Raw genomic sequence first — 24,354 nt, forward strand, 5'->3', positions numbered from 1 at the left:
TAAATGGGTTTTCCGTCTTGCCCCATAGGGGAAACAAAAGGACGGCACATTTGGAGAATATGGAGGCTGGTATAAAGCATGCAAAGTTGACAGGTAAGTTTTACATAAATAACTGCAGAATACTCTTTCTTACAGAGTTTGGAAACTAAAGCCCCCATATGGGGAGAGGGATGGATTGGGTGCATCAATTCTCCAAGAGACCGGGGCTTTCTCATCTTTCCCAACTAAAACCACATGCACGCTTGCCTGAACCTAGTATTTATGTGTATGACCGAGTCGGGAGAGAAAAGTCTACGGGCACCCTAGAGTGGCACTGTATCAGTAAACTTTTCATATGTCACAGGGACATATCAAATGTTGAGATCAGTGGTGGTCTGAGCACTGACCCCACCGATCTCTAGGAAGAGGGGAGAGAATCTCACGGTCTCTCCTCACTGCAGGAAAAGAAGCAAGGCAGACTCTCTGGAAAGTCTGTGGGCCTGTCTCTCTCCCATCTTGTGCGGCGAGTAGAGAGAGCTTGCTGAGCATGCTTCTCTCACCTCAGTCTAGAGATTGGTGGGGGTCTCAGTGCTCAGACCCCCACTGAGCTAAACTTTTGATATATCTCTGTGACATACCAAATGTTTACTGAAAGTACAGTGCCACTTTAAGATTCACACACAGCCAAAAGTCAGTAGGACCTCAACTTACAAACTGTCTGAAACCTGTATTATTTTATTTCTCCTCAATCAGCTGGAAGAATCGCATTGGAAACTTTTTAGCGTGTTATCACAATTTTTATAACGCAACTGCAAATATGTTACTAATATACCCGCCATCCCCCAGTGCCACCAGCTCCGCCATCCCCCAGTGCCACCAGCTCCGCCCCAGAGGAGGTACATTACACAGTACCCATGTACATCCTAGATCCTCCTCTTATTGGGGCGGTCTCATGAAGACCATCCCTGTCCTATTGGACATTATAAATTTCAGAGGAGGGTCCCCTGCTTGGGCCCACCCTATATGTGTTGGCTTTGAGAGGCTTCCATTCTGGTGGATTGGAGTTGACCTTGTGTAACCTAGATGACCTTGTCTTTATGGCGGCTTACAATACGGATTTCCTCTCTAGCGGATGCTGCTGGGGAGATTTCAGGCTGTTTTTGGCGTCTTCTGGCAAAACTATGTTGTAGGGGGCGCTAGCTGCATCGATCTGTTGATTACATTGGCGCCAGCATTTTTGAGTGGGTGTCTCAGTTGAGACCGCTTGTTCAACTTGGCATTACCTCACACAATATCTGAATTTTATTTTTTTTTCTAAACCAGCCATCGCCTGTAAACGGAGACAAATGTACCAAAATAAATGTAGAACTTAAGTACACAAGTTTTGCTTAAAAATAAGTAACCTCTAAATTCAGCCCAACAGTGACCACAACGCTGAAAAATCTTGGAGCACTTTATAGACGTCAGGGCAAGTTTGAAGCAGCCGAAACACTAGAAGAAGCTGCAATGAGGTCACGGAAGCAGGTAAGTGGCATCCGGTGTTGGTGTTTTGTGACTGTGCACGCCTCAGTCGTTAGCTGCAATAATATTCTCACCATGAAGCGCAGCCAAATATCACATCTGATGAGTCCATGTCCCCAGTAGGCTCCTAATATTGTAGACTGCAAAATGTGTCTGTTCACATCTGCATCAGAAACCTCTGCAGTGCCAGTGCAGGTTATGGTACTGGATTTCAGTAGACGGGACATTGATCCAGGAATTTATCCTGATTACCATATCTGGAATCTGGAGGGAATTATTTATTATTATTATTATTATTATTCTATTTTTTTTTTTTAATAAGGTGCAATTGCCATCTGCTTAATAGGGCTTTTTTATCCATCTTTTGGATCAACATGGTAGGATTGTATGTCAGGCTTTTCCCCCTTTCAGTCTTACCAATGAAGTAACTATATAAACACTCCAGGCACTTGCAGTGGGGTCCATTGCTTCTGTCGATGTGTCCATCATTGTAATGGCAAAAAAAAATTGCATTTTATAGCTTGCCGTCTTTTGCGGTAAAACTTATTTGGGACTCCCTTAGGCACCAGGGCATGGGCGCTCCTGCAACATCAATCTACTCCTCTGCAATAACGGCATTGGACCATAAGGCACATCTGAGTTTTAGAGGAGGAAAATAGGAGAAAAAAAAATAATCAGACCCCCCAATCTGTCATCGGACATCAGATCCCCAATCGTCATTGGTCCTCAGATCAGACCCCCCCCAAATTTGTCATTGTACCTCAGATCGGACCCCCCCCCCCCCCAAATTTTTCATCGGACCTCAGATCAGACAAAAAATAAAAAATAAAACAACTTGCCTCCTGCTTTAGATGAAGGAGCTTCAGCACACTCTTCCTGCAGTGCTGCACTGTGACCTGATGTCACACAACATCATAAGTATTTGCATTATAAGACACACCTTTTGAGGGGAACAATTGCTCAGATCACAGATTTCATTGGTTGTGTAGTAAAAACCTTCATATCTTGAAGTACCCCTCGTTTTCTACAGTCTGAATTGTGGCTATTTCAATAAATACTAGCAACAGGGGCCTTATCAGAATTGTTAAAAAATATATATATTTTGAAAAACTTTTTTTTCTTTTTTTACTTTTTTGTGTGCAATTTTAATTATTTTTGTTTGTTCTTATATTCTAGTCTTGTGGCTGTATTTGCATGCATTCATCAGTTCAACCTCACTTGGAGAGTTTTTTTTATTTATTTTTTGTATATGAAACACTGGACGGGCCAAGAGTGATTTTTAGCCTAAACAATTGCTGAAAATATAAGCTATAATAGCTATATCTATACTAGAAAGATTGATTAGTAATGTCTGCATCCCGCCAATCTGATATTGATGACCTATCCAGATAGCTCATCAATGGTAAAAGCCCGGACAACCCCTTTTAAGAACATTGCAAGGTTGCAGTGTTAGAAAAATCGGCCGAGGACCCCGGGAAGGAACGGTGACTACTCCTATCGCCACCTCCCACAATGGGGCACAGTTGTCAGCCATATGGCCGTCACTTTGTTTCAGCTGCATGCATCGTATGTGTTCTTGGTCTGTGGCGTGTTTTAATAAAAATGTCAAGGTGTCCGCATGCCCCCTGGGTAGAAAACGAGCTTTCCTTCCCAGGCCTTGACATTGTACGTCACTTTTTGCCTTCCTTACTTAAATCTCAGGGAATTTTTTCCTTTTACTTGTAACACAAGGGTCCTGTCTCGCAGGGACTAGACAATGTCCACAAGCAGCGAGTGGCCGAAGTGTTAAACGACCCAGAAAGCATCGAGAAAAGGAGGAGCCGAGAAAGCCTGGATGTGGTAAAGTACGAGAGCGGTCCTGACGGAGGGGAGGAAGTGAGTATGAGCGTAGAGTGGAACGGGGTAAGTGCAGTACACAGTGCGGACCGACAATATCTCCGATCCTAAAACACGTGATTCGCATGCTACTATAATCTGTAATGTAATAATAACCAGAATAATGTACTGCAAACCTCCTGTCTAAATCATCTCCGTAATTTCTCATCTGACCTCTTCTCCTCGTCCTGTGATGCTGATTGACCGTCCTGGTTTATCCCTTACCGGAATTTTTAGTTCTCCGCTTGATCCCATAGCTTAGATTCCATCACAATTCACAGTTACAGGTATGGCATCTCTTATGCAAAATGTTTTCTGTCTAATCCGGCACGACAAACCAGAAATCCACTGTAACCCCCAGGGTCCGGCAGAGGTCCGGTCTGCTGCAAAATTAAAGGGGTTGTCTGAAATTTTGATATTCATGGCCTATCCTCAGGATACGTAACCCCGCAACCCCTGCCGGTCAGCTGTTTGAAGAGGCTGTGGCGCTCCTCGCAGCTTACCAAGCACAGCGCCATACATTGTATAGTGGCTGTGTTTTGGTATCGCAACCCAGCCCCATTCACTTGAATAGAACAGAGCTGCGCCTAGGGCCATTTGACCGATGCGTCACTAGCCTAGGAAGAGGCTGCGCGCTCACCGGTGTGCCGCAACCTCTTCAAATAGCTGATTGACTTGGGTTTTGGGAGTCAGACTCTCACCCTGGGTTCACACCTGAGCGTTTTACAGCGCGTTCAAACGCGCTGTAAAACGCTCAAGACATGAAATCCAATGCTTCCCTATGGGAATGGTTCACACCTGGGCGTTTTACAGCGCGTACGAACGCGCTGTAAAACGCCCGACGCTCAAACAAGTACTTGAGCTTCTTTGGGGCGTTTTGACGCGCGTTTGTGGCCATAGGACACTGCAGTCAATGACACAAACGCGCGTTTACTATTACTAAAAACGCGCGACAAAAACGCGCGTAAAACGCGCGTTTGCGCAACGCTCAGGTGTGAACCCAGGGTCACAGATCAAATATTGATGGCCTAAAGGATAGGTCTTCAGTAGCAAAATCTCAGACAACATTATTTGCACTGGGCAACACTTTTCTGGATAAGAGATTGCATCTGTATGTCATTTCACATCCGGTCATTCATTTTTATTTTTATATTTATTTTTTATTTATATTCTCATCAAGTAACAGAATGCAGAATTTTTATTTGAATTTTTATTTCAAATTGATGCACTCAATACTGATTGAATAGAGGCATGGTATACAGGGACCGACGCCTTCAACTGGTAACACACAGTAGTCAATTTATTCATACATTTCCAGGAGGCATAATGGAGGAAATACATAACGCAGTTGTTATAAAAAGAGCCTCTTTCTCCCATTCCCATTTAAGGGGAGGTGTTTTATCCATGTCTTATGACTAGAGACGAGTGAATTTTTCGGTTATGAAATTCGTTTGCAATTCGTTTACTGGTAAAAGGTGAATTGCGTTATGGATTCCGTTACCACGGACCATAAAACAATTCTACGACGGAATGCCTAACGGAATGCCTTTAGAGGCATAATAGAAGTCTATGGGCTGCATAACAGATCCGTCCCGTTTCCATTATGCAGGGGAGTCCTCTAAAGGCATTCCGTCATAGAATTGCGTTATGGTCCGTGGTAACTGAATCCATAATGCACTTCACCTTTTACCAGTAAACGAAATTTGAAATATATAATTTGCTTGTCTCTACTTATGACCATAGAATTTATGGTGTATTTCTTTTTATCTTTTTTTTTTCTTTTTTTCTGATTGCAACCATTCCTCAATTTCTACCTAGGTTGTCTGCATGCTCTAGAATGTCACACTATATTCTCCTAGCCCCTTGGTCATGTATAGACCTCACAGTAGAAGCAGCCATCTTTTCTTTTGACAACCCGTCCTGCACCAGCGCTGAATCCCCTTCATTCTCAGGATTGGCGGGGGTCCCACCAGTAATGGCTTATCCTACTGGTAGGCCATCATTTTGAGATGTAAAACACAGCGTTATACCTTGTCTCCCCTGTAGAAGCCGCTGGAGGGGGAGATCAGCAGCCAGCTGCAACTGTTCCTTTCAAAACCATCTATCGGCCCCACTTCTGTAAATTGCTGCTGTGGCTCTCATTAATGGGGCTGTCTCTGATGGGACCACCCCTTTTAAGAGCCCTTTGTAGTCCTTTATAGCAGGTACAGCAAACCTAAGCTCTTTCCTTGTGGGCAAGTCACGTTTTATACCCATTAGGACAGTTGATGGTTTGGAACGGTTTTAATAAGCTGTCCCATTAGGACGGGACCAGCTTTCCAGTACGCACTTCGGCCCCTCTATATCTCTTGCATAGGGGGGTTTGGCGGTGCAGATATTGGAAAGTAAAAGTACATGCCCTCCTCAATCTGCACTGTGTGGCTAGATTGGGATCGCTTGCCATTAGGTAGTTGAGCCCCATACCTGTTGCCGCAGTTTTCTTATTAAAGGGACGGGTTGCTTAGAAGTCTAGAAAAAGGCGTCGCATACACCATCTGCCTTCGTTTTTCTTTCCTCCGCACCAAGACGCTCAATCAGCATAAATTCCACTTTTGCACAATTTCCTATAATCCAAGCCATGACCATGCGCAGCATGGGGTCCTGCCTAATACATCCTGCTGGTTTGTGAACTGTGTACTGTACTCTTCCCTTCATTTCTGCCGGACTTTGCATGTTCTGTATTAAACTGGTGTTTTTCAAACGTGTGAATATTTTAAAGGGGTTGTCCAAGTTATATTTATTGATGACCTATCCATAGGTCATCAATATCAGATCGGCTGGGGTCCAACACAGCTGTTTGAAGAGAAGGCGCGCGCCGTGCCAGCGCTGCCTCCCCTTCACTGTTTACCTTCTAGCCGTTGCATCTGCAGCGGTGAGCAGGTGTAATTACACCCAAGCCGTCCCATTCATTTCAGTGGTACGGAGGAGCGATGCGTACCATTGAAATGAATAGAACGGCTTGGGAGTAATTACACAGATGCAACGGCTAGAAGGTAAACAGTGAAGAGGAGGCAGCGCTGGCACGGTGCACGTCTTCTCTTCAAACAGCTGATCTGCGGGGGTGCTGGTGTCGGACACCCGCCGATCTGATGTAACTTGGACAACCCCTTTAAGTATTTCTAGGTCTGTGCTGCGGCCCCTTTTTATGCGTCCAGAGTAAAATTAACCAACCCCCACCATCAAAAATGTGTTAACTGGGTGGGAGGGGGGGGGCATACTTCATGGTATAAAGTTGGAAATGACGACTCTTCTGTTAGCAGGGGTGAAGGTGACATTGACTAAGCCCAGAATGTTTTTGTGACCCTTGTACGACACCCGCCAATCTTGTTTTATCTTTATTTTCACATATTTGGTTTCGTCCTGTCATTGTGTCTTCTCAGAAAAAGTACCACATTCCATATACTTTGTGTTATTTTATGACATTTTCTGCTTGTGATCCGTTCTTGCATGACTTTGTGTTGGACGATGCATGATGTATGTCGGCTGCTTCCTTCATGCCAAAGCTCAAACGATAAAGTGAGGGATAAGGGATTTGGATTAACAGCAATCGGCTACAGTTAGAGGGATGTTCCATATCGGTAACTGGTCATACACACTAGATGTATGTTGGTTTGAACTCGCTGATTTCAGTGGGATCAGCTGACCATCTAATGTGTCACGAGACAAGACTTCCCTCCACAGCAGATGTTGAGAAAAGTGTAGGATGTTAGATTTCGACAAACCTGATCTGTTTGTTTTTTAGGGGAGAAAAACGCCGCCAGATGTGTCTGGCAGCAATTTACTCCCTTGTCTCTAATGGTATCGGAAAAAAAGTTATATATATTCAGACAAAGAAATGTTTGTCTATCCTGCCTATAAACTTCTTAAAAGTGGTTATCCAATATCTAGTATGTCCTCACCCCCAATGCCCCGACCCCTTGTATGGATTATACTTACCTGCTCCCCGCACCCACGTCGCTCTGGATCCCTGCACAGCCGCCGCTGAAGCTCCCTGTTGCTCAGATCAAAACATCGTTGAGGAAGGAGCAGCCAATAACTGTCCGCGACGGTGACCAGCCTCAAGGGGGCTCGTCCCCATTACGGCCTACTATTGGTGCTGCCAAACCTCCACACCCCCCATCGCCAGATGTTTTGATTTGAGCAACGGGGAGATGCATCAGCGGCCGTGCAGTGATCCGGAGCGACACGGGTTCCGGGGAGGTAGGGTAAGTATAATCCCGGGCATTGGAGGGTATATTTTAGATATTGGATAACCCCTTTTGATTACTTCCAGATGGTATCCAATGGGGATATATACAGGTCCTTCTAAAAAAATTAGCATATTGTGATAAAGTTAATTATTTTCTGTAATGTACTGATAAACATTAGACTTTCATATATTTTAGATTCATTACACACCAACTGAAGTAGTTCAGGCCTTTTATTGTTTTAATATTGATGATTTTGGCATACAGCTCATGAAAACCCAAAATTCCTATCTCAAAAAATTTGCATATCATGAAAAGGTTCTCTAAACGAGCTATTAACCTAATCATTCTGAATCAACTAATTAACTCTAAACACCTGCAAAAGATTCCTGAGGCTTTTAAAACTCCCCAGCCTGGTTCATTACTCAAAACCGCAATCATGGGTAAGACTGCCGACCTGACTGCTGTCCAGAAGGCCATCATTGACACCCTCAAGCAAGAGGGAAGACACAGAAAGAAATTTCTGAAGGAATAGGCTGTTCCCAGAGTGCTGTATCAAGGCACCTCAGTGGGAAGTCTGTGGGAAGGAAAAAGTGTGGCAGAAAACGCTGCACAACGAGAAGAGGTGACCGGACCCTGAGGAAGATTGTGGAGAAGGACCGATTCCAGACCTGCGGAAGCAGTGGACTGAGTCTGGAGTAGAAACATCCAGAGCCCCCGTGTACAGGCGTGTGCAGGAAATGGGCTACAGGTGCCGCATTCCCCAGAAACAGCGGCAGAAGCGCCTGACCTGGGCTACAGAGAAGCAGCACTGGACTGTTGCATGTCATTCGGAAATCAAGGTGCCAGAGTCTGGAGGAAGACTGGGGAGAGGGAAATGCCAAAATGCCTGAAGTCCAGTGTCAAGTCCCCACAGTCAGTGATGGTCTGGGCTGCCATGTCAGCTGCTGGTGTTGGTCCACTGTGTTTTATCAAGGGCAGGGTCAATGCTGCTAGCTATCAGGAGATTTTGGAGCACTTCATGCTTCCATCTGCTGAAAAGCTTTATGGAGATGAAGATGTCATTTTTCAGCACGACCTGGCACCTGCTCACAGTGCCAAAACCACTGGTAAATGGTTTACTGACCATGGTATTACTGTGCTCAATTGGCCTGCCAACTCTCCTGACCTGAACCCCATAGAGAATCTGTGGGATATTGGGAAGAGAAAGTTGAGAGACGCAAGACCCAACACTCTGGATGAGCTTAAGGCCGCTATCGAAGCCTCCTGGGCCTCCATAACACCTCAGCAGTGCCACAGGCTGATTGCCTCCATGCCACGCCGCATTGCAGCATCCTGGGCCGCCATAACACCTCAGCAGTGCCACAGGCTGATGGCCTCCATGCCACGCCGCATTGAAGCAGTTATTTCTGCAAAAGGATTCCCGACCAAGTATTGAGGGCATAACTGAACATAATTATTTGAAGGTTGACTTTTTTTGTATTAAAAACACTTTTCTTTTATTGGTCGGATGAAATATGCTAATTTTTTTTAGATAGGAATTTTGGGTTTTCATGAGCTGTATGCCAAAATCATCAATATTAAAACAATAAAAGGCTTGAACTACTTCAGTTGGTGTGTAATGAATCTAAAATATATGAAAGTCTAATGTTTATCAGTACATTACAGAAAATAATGAACTTTATCACAATATGCTAATGTTTTGAGAAGGACCTGTATAGGCTTCTGTTATAACAGTTGGCATCATGTGATTGGTTAATTTCAAACCCCTGCTGTAAAGGGTAACACCCAGAGCTTTAAACTCCTGCTGAAGCGAGATCTCACATGCTTTGTCTACGTGTGAATCTTTTAATGACCGGTCATGTAATTTTACCCCTGGAGAGAACATAAAACTTGGAGTATCGCAGACGATTTGTTGGATTCCTTGTTTAGGGATCATGCCAAAAATTCTACCACTACTGTATTGAAAACACACAAATGCTTGGCTAAGCGTGCATGTGTATTCGGTGGTTGGGAGGGCTTGCCGTCTGCTGAATAAGCTTTCAGCCAACAGCCATCTGAAATGGAAGGACATGGAACCACTTTATGTTCCGTGGCCAGAACCCTATAGTAGATGGATCACTGGTTTAGTGCTACAGCACCTTCACTGTTTTCTTGCACAACCAGTGGGCAGTAGCGCCAATGGGCATGGATAGCTTTGAAGGGGGATGCAGCGCTTAATGCTGTGGCCCCTTCATTCTCAGGATTGTGGTGTGTCCCCGACGCCTGATCCTATTACTTAAACTAATTATATGCTTTGAGGCAGAAATGACCCTTTAATGTTGTTAAAGGGGTTCTCTCCTGAAGATTAATTACCTAGTTTGAAATGGAAACCAGTCCAGCAATCGGCTCTCGTCATCCTCAGCGTTTAGCTGTTCTTCCTCGGGAGGAGCAGCGTCTGACAATGTTTCTCCATTTCCTGAAATGAGCATGTACCCTTTGCATGCCCATGAGATGTTATGGACCGACTCGTCTACTACATTTCTTCTACAACAGCATGTTCCTCCAGTTTTGGCCACTGGTATCCAATCCATTTCACAGACGTCGTCTGTTTTCTTCCATCCGCACAACTTTTTCTTCTTTTTTTCTGTATGCATGTTCTCATTAGTTTTTATTTTATTTTATTTGTTGCATGTAGTCCTTTTTGGTGCTTGACATCACTTATAACAAGCCAAAGGGAATCTGCTTCTGGCCAAACACATCTAAAAATGGGTTCTGTATTAATGGGCCCTAAAACCTAGTGGTTCTCCACTCTGGGGCACTGCGGCATCCATATATTACTGACCTGTTGGCACTGTGCCTGGGTGCACTATACAGAATGCAATGTGTGAACTGTATAACAAACAAAAACCTATGTTCCTCCGTATAAAGTATGAGGATCATGTGTCGGTCCAGTATGGACACATAGCAGAAGCTCTCAGTGAGCTTGGTTCCATAGTTTAAAGTCCAAGTGTTCTTGTATCCTGCTTGTGAACCCATCTATAGAGAATCTACCCCGATATGACTGCTATAAGTGATTTGCATTCTTTGATCCTTTGGTCATTGTGCTCTTTCTCCCTTTGCTAATGGGTTAGAGTAGATCTTTAGCATTTACAGTCATTGGCTTGTGTGCCTAGACATACCTGAGGGCCATGTTGCTTCTTGAAGGGCACCTCGGAGATGACCTTGTACACAAGCCCTTAAAGGGGTAAACCTATCAAGGTGATCTTGAGATGATCACGTTTGGTGAAATCTGATCTTGGACGGTCATTGATTTCCAGAACAGAAGAGAGCTCAAACATCTTTGCACTGTGTGGAGATTTTGGTTCCTTCAAATGAAGGTCCACTGGATTTCAGAGGCGTCAATCAGCAGTTTTGAACCCTCAAAACAGCTGACGCTACAAGGTAAGTGAGGGATAAAGTGATTTAAAAATATCTCTGGTGATTATTTTATTTGTATGACAAAGAAAGTTGTTGTAACCCCCCTCATACTGCCTATCAAGTGTCCGGTAGGCGGCTCCTTTTATGTTATGTGTCCTGGAATGAACACTCCCTAGCCTCTCACCTCTGTAGAGGTCTCTTAATTGGATGCCAGTCAAAAGCAGAGGCGAGGGTTGGGGATTGTCCCGTTCAGAGAGCCCAGGACACTTCACATGAAGGGACAGGCCACGAAGAAGCATGGCCCTCACCAGACATATGTTGAAGTTGCTTTACCCTTCGCTTATCTAGTGCTGCCAGCAGTTATCAGTGGGTCAAAACTGCTGACGGACTCCCATTTAATGACAGTGGGCTTACAAGCCAAGCAGTGCCATGCCAAAGGGGTTTGATCTCTATAGGACCCTTCATTCTGGATCAGCGGTGGTCTGAACTCACGGATCTCACCGATGTTACCTCCTCATATGATTTTCCCCTTTAAGGAAATGTATTCGCGTAACTTTCCAGCTGTCTGGGCAGAAGTTAAAGCTTTTCTTTCTCTTCTAATCTACCAGATCTCGACGTCTCGTGAGTTCTGGCCGCGTGACCTAGAAATACTGTGAAAAAGAGGGGGAAACTGTGATTGTAACCTCCAGCCATTTTTTCACGGAGACGTTTTCTTCTTCTGTTTCTATTTCCTTTCCACAGGCGTAGATGCCTTGTGTGATTCTAATTCTGTCTCCTGCATGACGGACGTGCTCCATCGTCAAGCTTTAACCTCTCTCTCCAGTACTGACCACAGTGTCCTAGCACATCTTCTTCTGTAGGATTCCCGTCCACGCTGTCATACACAATTCATTTGTAAATTGACCATTTTCACCACCGGAGCTGAGAATACTTTTTTTTTTCCTCTCTTAACACTGTATACCTGTAGCTTTGTCCACACAGTAATCTAGCTATGGAGAATTGTAACCATGAAGCCATGTGTTATTATAATGTATTAAGTCACTAGGAAAGCACTTCTCGGCTAGCCGCTCTGTCACGGATGGTAACTAATATTCTCGAGGTCTGTTAACAGCATGAGCCGGACCTCTATACAGACAAGCTGTACGCTGTAGAATTACAAAGCATGTTCTGCAAGTGCTTGGAACTGGACGCGGAGACCCATTGTGTGGTTACCGTTGAATGTTGGCTTGATGGATCTCCAGCGTTGAGTTTTAACTGGATCTTTCAGGCTTTAGTGTGACTTTATGGCAGTTGTGCTTCTTCTACTAATCCTAAAAGTGTATGGTGATTTGTGTATAAGTCTTTCTAACTTCTAATAAACTCTCTCCACCTGGCCTCTGTCTGTGTCTTCTTGTATGCTTGGTTTTCTTTCCTGCTAACGTTCCTTAAGGAACCTTCACGTTCTAATCTGGGCATTTACTTATCTGCAGCGTATGTACTAACACAGGCAAATATCCGTAGAGTTTTTTTTAATAAGCTGCTGTAAACACCTACACTGACACCCGTAGGAAAGATGAGGTATATTCATGTCCCGTGAAGCCTCCAGGGAACGTTTCTGCATCCAGTTCAGCAGCACTTCGTCCTTGAGCTCAAGACCAGAGTAATCGAAGAATGGTTGCTACTACAACTTGCTAGGGACATACTGCTTAGAAACCTGATTATGGTTGTCATGGATTGTATCCCTAGCATCCATTCTGTCAGACATGACTTTGTCTTTAAAAGGGGTACTGTTGATGGCCTACATTATCTTCAGGATACTTCAGGGTACTCCATCAACATCTGATCAGCAGGGTCTACTGCTCAGGTGCTAGAACTTTAGTTCTGGTGGCTGAGTTACTCAAAAACAGCTGATCGTGGGGATGTGAGACGTCGAACCCCCACAGATTAGATATTGTTGGCCTATCCCCAAGGTAGGCCATCAATAGTAAATTTCTGCAATACCCCAATTATTCGGGATTAGAAAACCATGGTAGGTATCTTCCAGAAACAGAGCCATACTTGTCCATGGGTTGTATGTGATATTGCAGCATTATAAAAATGTCTCCTAAAAGCCCTATGTGATGTCTAGCTAATGACTCTCATTTAGAATTTAAATTAATTGTATTCCGTGTTATATCTGTTAACCGCAATACTTTAGTGCACTTTGCGCTTACATAGTGGCCATTAGAAGATTTGGTTTATGAAGTTATCTATGGTTGTAATTTCATGTGTCTTTCATCTTGTAACTCCAACTCTGAGCTCATATTCTATGTTCTGCAGTCTTTTCCTGTTAGACATGTATTAGAGCTGGAGAGAGGATTGTCCATTGACCTCTGTCATAATTTCTCTGGGTACATTCAATAAATTACCTAAAGGCATATCCATTGCATATTCCTCACTGGGATTCTACATGCAACTGGTATCGCTAGGGCTATGATTATAGCGAGTTCACTATCTTCCATTGATTGTACTCCATCAGAGACTTCTCTTACCTACATTGGTGGCAGAATACCCTAATTGGATGGTTGTGACACATGGGTCTAGACATGTCCTTTATAATATACCCTTCAGTAGAAGGCCTTCCAACTTCTAACATTGTAGAGACATGGCCTCCATGCCCATAGGACACATGATGGCAGTAATTGTGTGTGACCTCTTAGGAAATATTTTTGGCCTACCCTTTAATGGAACTGAGCTGCAGTACCACACACAACTACTGTTGAGCGAACTTGTGGTTTCAAGTTCGGCATACAAGGTTCGAGTTATCTAACAATTCAGTTATGGATTCCGCTACCACAGACCACAGCTTATGGTCTATGATAGCAGAATCCATAATGGATTTCTTAGATAACCCGAACCTTGTACGCCGAACTTGAAACCACAAGTTTGCTCAACAGTAGTTGTGTGTGAAGTTTGCTCAACACTACACACAACCATGGAAAAGGCGTGTAACTGGTTCTGGAAGAGAGAGGTCATGCTTTTCTAATGCTCGATAACTAACCCCTTGTTTGTGGCTCTGTGGTTAGATCAGATAAAGGAAAGGGAAACTGCTTGGCAGCAGGCACACAGTAGCATAATCTTCTGAGGTTATGGCTCTGAAATGAGAAAAATCTGCTACAGTGGAGAAAATCAGAAGACATTGATGGATTTCATGGAGCCTCCACCAATCCGTGAATGAAGGTGTTATGACACGTACACGTTGGTGTTGGCCTTGGCCTCCAACCATAATGCAGGTTTCATCTTTACAAGTAAAGACAGGAACATGGAGGCAGGCATCGGACTGGAGGATGTAGGCATAATGTCCTGCGCTTTACACTTGTGCTTAAAATGTTTTTCACATAGGATAATGTATATGAATGTGGTACATTTTCAGACTATTAGGATATATTCACACGGCCATGGAGAATCCGCCTCGGTTTACAGCAGCAGGAGCACCACAAAAGCACATGTCCTTTCTCGGTGGGGTCGTGGCCCTGATCCACGGCCACATGAATGGCAGCCTGACATCATTGAGAACAATGGGAGGCATGTTCTCCATGGCCGCCGGCAGATTTTTGGCACTGAATCCACGCCAAATTTCCAATGTTCCGCTGTGTGAACATACCCTTAGATGAAACGTATTTCTACTGTTGACTTGAAAAGCAGTGATATAAACATAAGTCTTCACACACATTATCAGTTTTTTGTGGTCCGCAAAATCCGGATGCAGTCTGTGTGCCGCCTGCATTTCTTTTTATTTCTTTTTTTGCTGACCTACTGACTTCAATGGGTCTGTGGTCCGCATTTTGGGGACATGTTCTATCTTTTTGCAGAACAGACATACGGATGTGTAAAGCACACGAATGGTCCATGTGCATTCTGAAAAAAGATAAAAGTTGGACAAGTATAGGACATGTTCGTTATTTTTTTGCGGAACGAATATGGATGCGGAAAACACGCAAATCATCCATGCGCTTTCTGCGCCCGTATGTTCATTCTGAAAAAAAGATAGAATATGTCCACAAAATGAAAATCTGGACCGTGGGTCTGCAAAAAATGGGTCTGCAAAAAATGCGGATGCAACATGGACGGTATCTGTATCTTGCGGTCCCCAAAATACATACGGACGTGAGCATGGGGCCTTATACAGTTATGCATGCGGAGAGATGAAAGACCATAGTAAATAACCCCCTTCTGCAATCGACACATCTGCTTCATATGTCTGTGATGCATTATTATGGCTATATCATGTTGCCGAGCTGAGTTTGTCAATTTTGGCATCCATATTGCTACAGCTTAAACCAGTGTTTCCCAACCAGTGTGCCTCCAGCTGTTGCAAAACTACAACTCCCAGCATGCCCGGACAGCCTTTGGCTGTGCGGTCATGCTGGGAGTTGTAGTTTTGCAACAGCTGGAGGCACACTGGTTGGGAAACACTGGCTTAAACCTGCAGCATCACCTTTTAATATGATGGCATATTATAAGGATATGCCATCACCTTATGACTCTGAGGGTCTGACTTTTGGGAGCCCCCACTAATCCGAAGAATGAAGGGGCCGCTGTGCTGATTTAGTACAGTGACCGCTTTACTGTTTTCTCCTGCATAGCAGTGCTGCCCGCTCTGCAGGGAGCTGCAGCTGTCCTCTTTCACACTGGCGTTCCCCTGCCTGGTGGGTGGCCAACGTGCTGCTGTGCATGGAAAGAAAAAGGGAGGGTGCAGCTCTGAATCAGCTCATTATCAAGATTGGTGAGGGTCCCAGAGGTCAGACCCTCGCTGAAGTGATGGCAGATCATAGAATATCGCTTTCACTCTATTATGAGAATACCCCATTAAAGGGGCTGTCTCATGTAGAAAATCCTCCAGTAACATTATGGTCCGGCTCCTGGGCCGCTGGGTAGGCTATGACCACCCATTATGACAGCCATTTAGATAAATGTAGTACATGGTTGAGCATGGTCCATTAGCATGGAATCTGGTCTTACTTAGTGTCGCTCTGCTCTGGGTCTCTGTTGGGTTCCCCCAGGAAGTTTATATTTCCCAAAGGACTACCATCACGAGACTTCCCCTTAAGGCTACATTCACACATCCGTAATAATAGGTCCGCATCTGTTCCGCAAATTGCGGGACGGGTGCGGACCCATTCATTCTCTATGGGGACAGAATGGATGCGGAGAGCACACTATGTGCTGTCCGCATTTCCGGAGAGCCCCCACCGCAATTTCGGACATGAATAGGCATTTATATGGGGGTGCCGGCCAGGTGTATTGCGGATCCGCATTGCACTACGGATGTGTGAATGGACCCTTAACTCAATAAGTTATCTCAGTGATGACACACGCTGGCCAATTCAGCTCTGCTGCATCTGTATCTTGAGTCGTAATTTGCCGCCTTCTGATCAGTTTGCAACCGGCACCTGAATTATTGATTTGGCTTTTCATGTCTTTTAACCTTCTGTTCTAGGACGGCACTGGATCTTTAAAACGCAGCGGTTCCTTTAGCAAACTCCGAGCTTCCATACGACGCAGCAGCGAGAAGCTGGTCAGGAAGCTGAAAGGAGGCAGCTCACGAGATGGTGAACCAAAGAATCCTGGGTAATTATCCAAACCTAGCTGAGCTGCTGTATTCCCAAGCTTGTAACCCTTAGCACTTAGGTGGATAGAGAAGGAATGCACCAAGTGTGATGTGCGGGTTTCCTCTATGACGCGAGTTGTAAAATGCGCTGGTTTTTATTACTTCTCAGGGATCACGTAGAATTGTGACAAGGTCTTCATCCATAGAATTTATTTTTGGTATAATTGCAGCCGTGGAAGAGCCGTTCCTAGTCTAGAATGTGTTCCCTCTTTTTAGGATGGGGCCTGTAGGTCAAAAACTTGTAAATGGAGATCATGGATTTATATATTTTTTTATATTTCTGTATTCATAAAAAAATTACTTGTTTCAGGAAATTTTATATGTGTATTGTAACGAATGGGGCTCTGCCACAGGGTAACAAGTTAAAGGGGTATTCCGTTTAGTTTATCTAATATCTACAGGATAGGGGTTAACTATTAGATCAGTGGGGGTCCTGCCGCTGGTACAACCCCCGATCGCGAGAACAGGGACCTCGTACCCCCTGCTCCCTGTCGCTCCATTCAACACATTTCTATGGGAATTTCGGAGATGGGTGAGGGCTGTACTTGGCTGTCTCTGGAACTCCCACACATGTGCGACAGGCCGCCGACTCTCGTGATTGGTGGGGGTCCCAGCGGTATGGTTGATAGGGGATCACTTCAACCTGAATACCCCTTTAAAGGGAACCAGTCGCGATGTACATCAGGCATGGCCAAACCTGCGGCTCTCCAGCTGTTGTAAAACGACAACTTCCACCATGCCCTGCTATAGGCAGTCTGGGCATGCTGGGAGTTTGTAGTTTTGCAACAGCTGGAGAGCCTCAGGTTGGCCATCCCTGATGTACATGAAGTCATATCTGCAGGAAGCAGGTTATAGAGCAGGAGGAGCTGAGCAGATTTATGTATAGCTTTGTGGGAAAATATTCAGTATAACTTGTAATCTCTGCTCTTTCTGTGCTTAGGCGTCAAGTCGGCAGCCCTACTCATTGACTGATGGCTGACAGGCATCTCTTCATGTACACATACTGGGCTGTCAGTCACCGATGGGACTGCCCACTGGACTCCTAAGCCCAGAACGAGCAGTGATTTAAATGTATGAAATACAAGTTACACCAAATCTTTTCCCACAAAACTATATTTTGTTACTGTGCAATAAGAAGTGTCTGGCCACAGTTTTGACCATGCTAAACTGCTGACAGCATCTGGGTAGGGGCTGTGGAGAGCAGCACAAACATACCTTTTGTTATCAGGAGTAGTGTGAATATGAAGTTTTGTTCTGCTCCTGCAAGTGCACAGGACACTGAGCTTCACTGTTCTTAGTGAACTGACCTTCTGGTTGGATGTGACAGCAGTCACTCAGAGCAGAGGGGAGGGGTCGTAAAGCAGCAAAATGCAGAGAGCACTTCACAGTGAAGCCTGAATCCAATCTAAAACCCGACCGTCCTAGTTCCCCTCTAAGGCCTCATGCACACGACCGTTGTGTGTTTTGCCTATCCGCAAAACACGGATGGCGTCTGTGAAGTGAATGGGTCCGCATCCAAGCCGCAAAAACTGCGTCTCTGATGCGGACCAAAACAACGATCGTGTGCATGAGGCCTTTTGCGGATCCGCAATTTGCGGACCACAAAACACACAACGGTCGTGTGCATGAGGCCTTAGAGCAACTTTGTGTTAAAAATGATGGATGGTTGCTGTGGGCAAACATGAATGTAAGGGGTTAACCCCTGAACAACATTTATCACCTATGCACAGGTTTCGTGATAAATGTATGATCGGTGGGGGTCCGTAGGCTTGAACCCCCACCGATCATGACATGCTTCAAGCCTACGGACCCCCACCGATCATGATGACGTGCTTCCCTGATTGCCCTGTGTGAGTGGAGTGATGATGACCACCGCTCCAGTCACTTCTAAAGGACTGGCAGATATAACCGATCACCAGCCCCATAGCAGTGGACGGAGTGATGGTCACACATGCCATTTAACTTTTCACATAATTTACACTGGAAACTCACTCATTTAAAAAATGTTTTTTAATACTGTATTTATTTTTATAATTGTTCTAATTTTTTTTAAAAAGTTCTATTTGTCCTAACGAGATCATGTGACGCCTCTTGTGGAACGTTTGTAAAGCATATTACTGAATAAATTGACTCAATTTTAACCTTGGTTCATTATTTTACTTTATTTTTACTTTATCATGTTTCGTGGGTAAAATGTAAATGAAATCTGCTTCTGATCAGCCGATGCCCCTGTGATTGTTCTTCATATTTAACCACCTAATGGGTTTGTTCTTAACCAGCGTTGATTTCAGCTCTTGAGCCGCATGGTCCTACTAATGCAGACTGTTTATGTGACTTATATGTCTGTTCTGTCTTCTCTTGCTTACTGCTTCATCCTAACCAAATAATTGCCAGAAACTGGGTGTCCTGGTCTCAAAATGTTCATAGAATTTTAAAATGTAGCAAGCTAAAATATGATGCTTTTATGATACATAGCTTTTTTTCTAAAGAAGTCCAAAATTATCTTCATATTGTTTCTCTATAGGTGCTGGAGCTCTTTTTTTTCTGATGCATAGCTCCAAATCTCCTACTTTCCTTCACACATCCAGATAAATGAATGATGACATTCAGGCTGGCTGCAGTCACCACTAGGGGGAGCTTATTGCATACAAAGGTGTTTTTGTCGCCTGGAAATCCACTGACAAACCAGCCACAATACCTTGTAGGACTGGGTCATCTGAATGGAATTCTACTTGGCAAACCTTTGCTTCTTCTGGAGAAAAAGTCCTTTTAATCCATAGGAAAATGAGCCGTTCAGTGGACCAAGGACAGGCCCAAGCCACTCTGCATCCTTGCTCCTCCTTCCTCCGTCAGCCCCTCCTTCTTGATAGACGTGGCCAGGTGAGATGACTATGCAAAAACCTGGCCCTGCTGATCAAGAAGTGGAAAGGGCTGGGAGAGGAGCAGAAGCGGCAAGGATGCACGGTGTCTTGGGACCGCCCTCTGTGCACTTAACTGCTTATTTGCATATGGGTTAAAATTCGGTTTTCTTTAGAATGAAGCAACATATCGCTAAGGTATCATTACATTCAGTTGCACTTGCCATACAATGCATTGTACCTGGTTTATCATTGAGTTTCCTGGTGGAAAAATCCCCTATTCTATCAGCTCCCCCTAGTGGTGGCTGCAGGCATCCAGAATTGCATTTTTATATCACATAGGGAGCAGGGGATTTGGTGCACTGTATCACAAAACCTGTGCACCGCTTTTAGTCAGAACCACAAAACTGTACATCCACTTCAAAGAGGTTGGTCCACATTCATAATCTGTTCACAGGATAGGGCAGGGATCAGCAACCTTCGGCACTCCAGCTGTTGTGAAACTACAATTCCCAGCATGCTCCATTCATTTCTATGAGAGTTCTTATAAGAGCAGAGCCAGTGTGCATGCTGGGAGTTGTAGTTTTACAACAGCTGGAGTGCCGGAGGTTGCCGACCCCTGGGATAGGGGATAACTTCATCATCTTTGGCTGACTGCTGGGGCCCCCATGATCACTTGAGTAGGAGTCCCGAAGTCCCATGTGTAAATGTAGTGGTGGTAGCGTATGTTTAACCACCTCTCCTTTCACAGGCCATGGATCTGCCGACTACAGTGCTCTATCTCCGACTGTCAATTGACGTGAATGGAGAGGTGGTCACACATGCACACTGCTGCTCCATTCACACAAGGGGCTCGGGGACCCCCGTTCTATTGATTGATGGGGGGGTCCCAGTGTTGGTGAGCATACATTTACCACTTATCCTCTAGATAGGTGATAAATGTCGGTGGCCTAGCTGATTTTCTCCATTCTCTGTAGAAACTGCACTGGAAATCAGAAATCTTAGAGGTTGTCTCATCTGAGAAATCGGTGGCATATCGTTAGGATATGCCGCCAATGTCATTACAGGAGCTGTGAAGTGAGCGCAGAGCAGCCGCACATGTGTGGTCGCCCTCTATTCATATCTATGGTAGTTCCGTAAATAGACGAGGGCTGGGTCGGCTATCGCCGACAGTCATACTAGAAGTGGGTGGAAAGGTAGCCGCTCATTGTTTGGCCATTTTCGGAACGTCCATAGAAATGAATGAACAGTAAAGAGCATGTAGTGTTCTCTTCAAACAGCTAATTGGTGGGGGTCTGACTTCCGGCATCCCTGCTGATCTGATATGGATAACCTATCCTTAGGATAGGTCATCAATATAGGAAAATGTCCAACCCCTTTAAGTTTCAATCTATCTTGCTTTCAGTCTCACACCGAACCGTCAGGTTTCCACTCTCATGGCTCGTTGTAAACCTCTTAATCCTGACAGCTCATAAACACTCATTATAGCTAAATTCTTGTCAAACTGATAAGACTATGGCTTAAATCAGTGTTTCTCCACTCCAGACCTCAGGGCCCCTTTGCTGTTCATGATTTGAGAAAATCCCACAAAAATTAATACCCGAGGTAAGTACCGATGCATTGACGATAACTATATCACCTGCTCAATACTAAGGAAATCCTGAAAACGTTACATGCTTGGGGGGGCTGCGAGGACTGGAGTTAAGAAACAATGGCTTAAATGACTGTTTATGAGCGGTCAAGAGTTCAGAGATAAGGGCTGTATATCCAGCCTTCAGTGCAGCAACCTGATGGTTCAGTGTGATACTAAAAGCATAAATTTTTGCAGATACATTGAAACTTAACCCTGTAGAACAAAAACTGCTGAATTCTTTTTTTTTTTTTTTTATATACTTAAGACCAATTCAGAAAAAGCCCCCAATGTTGTTCATAGCTGTTAAGGTTTGGGGCAATTAAGTAGCTCTCCGATGGATGAAAAGGCCCATCCTTGTAAGTATTCATTCCATTCAGATGTACATCTTGTTCCCCAACACTACTGACTCTAAGAGGTCGAGAAGTTACGTTCTCATTGTTCACCTATTTTATCATAAAAGCTATGGAAGGAGGCAGAAGATACATCTATAGATGTTCTCCGATATCTGCACCAGCGTTGAGCAGGATTGTTTGCCATCGTAGGAAGGGGCTTATGTCTTGTATTACTGTGTCTCGACCTCCAGTGATTCTCATTGGTTTGTCCTTGCATGTCCACTTTCCTGGTTGCAGCATGAAGCGTGCCAGTTCTCTGAATGTTCTTAACACGGGCGGCAAAGCTGCTGAGGACCACATGCAAGTAAGACGCCCAGTCATGTTCTTACCTCATGGTGTAGCGCTGATGTGTGTACTTGTAGTGTGCCAGTGTGAATGCCGCCTAGAATTACCTAGACGTTGTGCCGTGTTCTGTGCTTTTGCTCGTGAAGAACGTCCGTAATGGACAGTGATTGGTGCGAAGTTATCCTAGCATTAAAAGAACTAAATGTAGACTTCATTGTGCTTATGTGCTACCCCCGTCCACCGCTATGTACTAACCTAATAACTGACTAACCCGCTCTTTACTGCCCCCTTCTGATCATTATAATGACGATGGGGGGGATGCATCAAAATTGAGATGTGGCAACCGCTCCACTTTTTCTGCTGCACTAGTTTGATACATCTCCCCCAATGACACTGGACAGTAGTCCATACATATTATTCACATACACCTTAAAGGGGTTAATCAGGGCTTAAAGGGATTGTCCACTTTATTTTTTATTCACCTCCACCCATCGAATTTGTGAAAGGGAATATAAATACCTGCTCCCAGCTACTCGTTCCTGATCCGTGGTCCCCGGATGGTCTTCACTGCGCCTCCAGTTCCTGCATTTAAACTTCCTGCACGGACAGGGTCATGTACACCCTTGCAGCCAGTAACTGGGCCTCAGCAGTGACATGTCCCCAAGCGGCACATTACCCAACAGTGACATGCTTCTTGGGGAATTGAAAATAAAACACATAGACAAGCGCTTTAAATAATATTAGATCAGTGGGGGCCTACCAACTAGGACCCCCACAATCAACAGCACTCAGGGAATACTTGGTGGCCATGTCATTGTTTTACCAAGCACAGTGAGTGCCATACATTTTGTAGCCACTGTGCTTTGTCCCATTCATGTCCACCTGCACAGCATCACAGCCCCTTCAAACTGCTGATTGTTGGGGGGGAACGCTTGTTAGACCCCCACCGATTTGATAGTTATGACCGATCCTGAGGATAGGCCATCAATACTAAAGTGCCAGAAAACCCCTTTAATGTGTTGAATATTCATCAGCGTATGTTGGAGATGATCTTGGTCTTGAAACTGTCTGATTTAGAAGCACATTATCAAATACTAAAGGTGGTGGTGGGATTTCCCATTCAAGACCCTCCTCTATTAGAGTAGAGAGAGGCTCTTTGTAGTCAATCTTGCTCTGGAGGACTCAACATGTCCAAATGTTACATCCGCAGGCCATTGATTTCAATGGACACTATGTAATGCTTGATATTTCCTGTGGTGGCGCTGCAGGGGAATTGAACACTTATTAGTAAAGATTACAGCTGATTGCTGTGGGACCGGGCAGCAGGTCATGCTGGGATCCGCTTATTAAGAAGGGGTTGTCCACTTTGGTTTGGAATGACTCATCTTGGAGTTAAAAAATAAATAAAAATAATGGGCATCACATGTAAAAGTAAAGTTTTTAAAGTGACCCTCCCCCCTCCATAATAGAAAAAAATCTCCTAAGTCATAGAGACATGTCAAAAGGTCAGCGGTGGGGTCACTCTATATGGGAGCACCCGAGCGCAAAGCTCCACGCTACCTCTTTGCCATCAGTGAATGGAAACCATATTCATGTTGAAAATCCGGACGCTGGTCCCGACATAGTCCTGAGCTGCACTTTGTTACAGTGTAACCATCTAGTTTTTAACTTCTGGATGTAAAGAGAAATCTTTCCATTCACTGACATCAAGAAGAGATCTTGAAAATAGTAATACATAACAATATACAGCCTATAAGAAAGTTTAATCACTTTTCGGACAATAAATAAACTTGCATAAAGCTGGACAACCCCTTTAAGGAGTCTATACCACTGCCATGTACGGGAGAAGACCGTTCCATGCTTGGGACTACGGCGTCCACCTTGAGGAGATGTTTCTTGAGTTGTTGTCAATTTTCATCTTAAAGGGGTTGTCCAGGATTATAACAAAAAAAATAAATGGGTGCCTTTTTTTCTTTTTTCCCAAAGTGGTCCTACTCCTGTTTTCAGAAGTGGTATTGCAACTTGGCTCTATTCACATTCATGTAGGTGAGCTGCAATACCTCAAACGTCCTGTGGATAGGTGTGGCGCAGTTTCAGGAAGAAGGCAACCTTTTTTTTTTTTTTTTTTTTTTTTGTATCCTTCAAACTCTTTTAATTGTCCCCTAAGTTTTATCTGATGTGCCCTACTTGTATTCGAGCCTGGCACATCTAGACTGCTGTGTGCCCATTAAACCATAGGCTACAACTGTTATTGCAGCTCATCCGTGAATGAATGAAGCTGAACTGCAGTACCACACGCCACCAGTGGACAAGAGTGGCACTGTTTGGGGAAGAAAGCAATTTTTTAGGTCTCCTACAATTCTTTTTTTATGTATTTTTGGTGAAGGTTACTATATCTGCAGTGTGTGAACATGAGAAAGCTTAATGACAACCATTTGGCGCTAGAATGGTGGCCACGTTGGTTGTCAGTTTTCCAAGATGCAGTTCACATCTGTGTCAGAGGCTGTATTCAGTAGTGAATGCATCCAAATAATGGAACCCGACAGACCCCATTGTA

General features: G+C 44.5%; 1 protein-coding gene across 6 annotated transcripts in view; it reads left to right on the forward strand.

Annotated features, from left to right (window-relative positions):
- KLC1 (kinesin light chain 1) overlaps positions 1-24,354 on the forward strand; it is a 70,941-nt gene that overhangs the window by 44,047 nt on the left and 2,540 nt on the right. The window contains exons 11-15 of one of the 6 annotated variants that reach the window (XM_044271704.1): positions 29-93; positions 1,395-1,503; positions 3,232-3,402; positions 16,459-16,589; positions 21,750-21,816. In XM_044271704.1, coding sequence (XP_044127639.1) covers positions 29-93; positions 1,395-1,503; positions 3,232-3,402; positions 16,459-16,589; positions 21,750-21,816 — 543 coding nt within the window. Of the gene's footprint in view, positions 1-28; positions 94-1,394; positions 1,504-3,231; positions 3,403-16,458; positions 16,594-21,749; positions 21,817-24,354 lie in introns of those variants that run through there. The other 5 variants (XM_044271706.1, XM_044271705.1, XM_044271707.1 and 2 more) reach the window with 5 other exon arrangements.

This window comes from Bufo gargarizans, chromosome 11, assembly GCF_014858855.1.
Source record: "Bufo gargarizans isolate SCDJY-AF-19 chromosome 11, ASM1485885v1, whole genome shotgun sequence".
NCBI classification, from domain to species: Eukaryota; Metazoa; Chordata; class Amphibia; order Anura; family Bufonidae; genus Bufo; species Bufo gargarizans.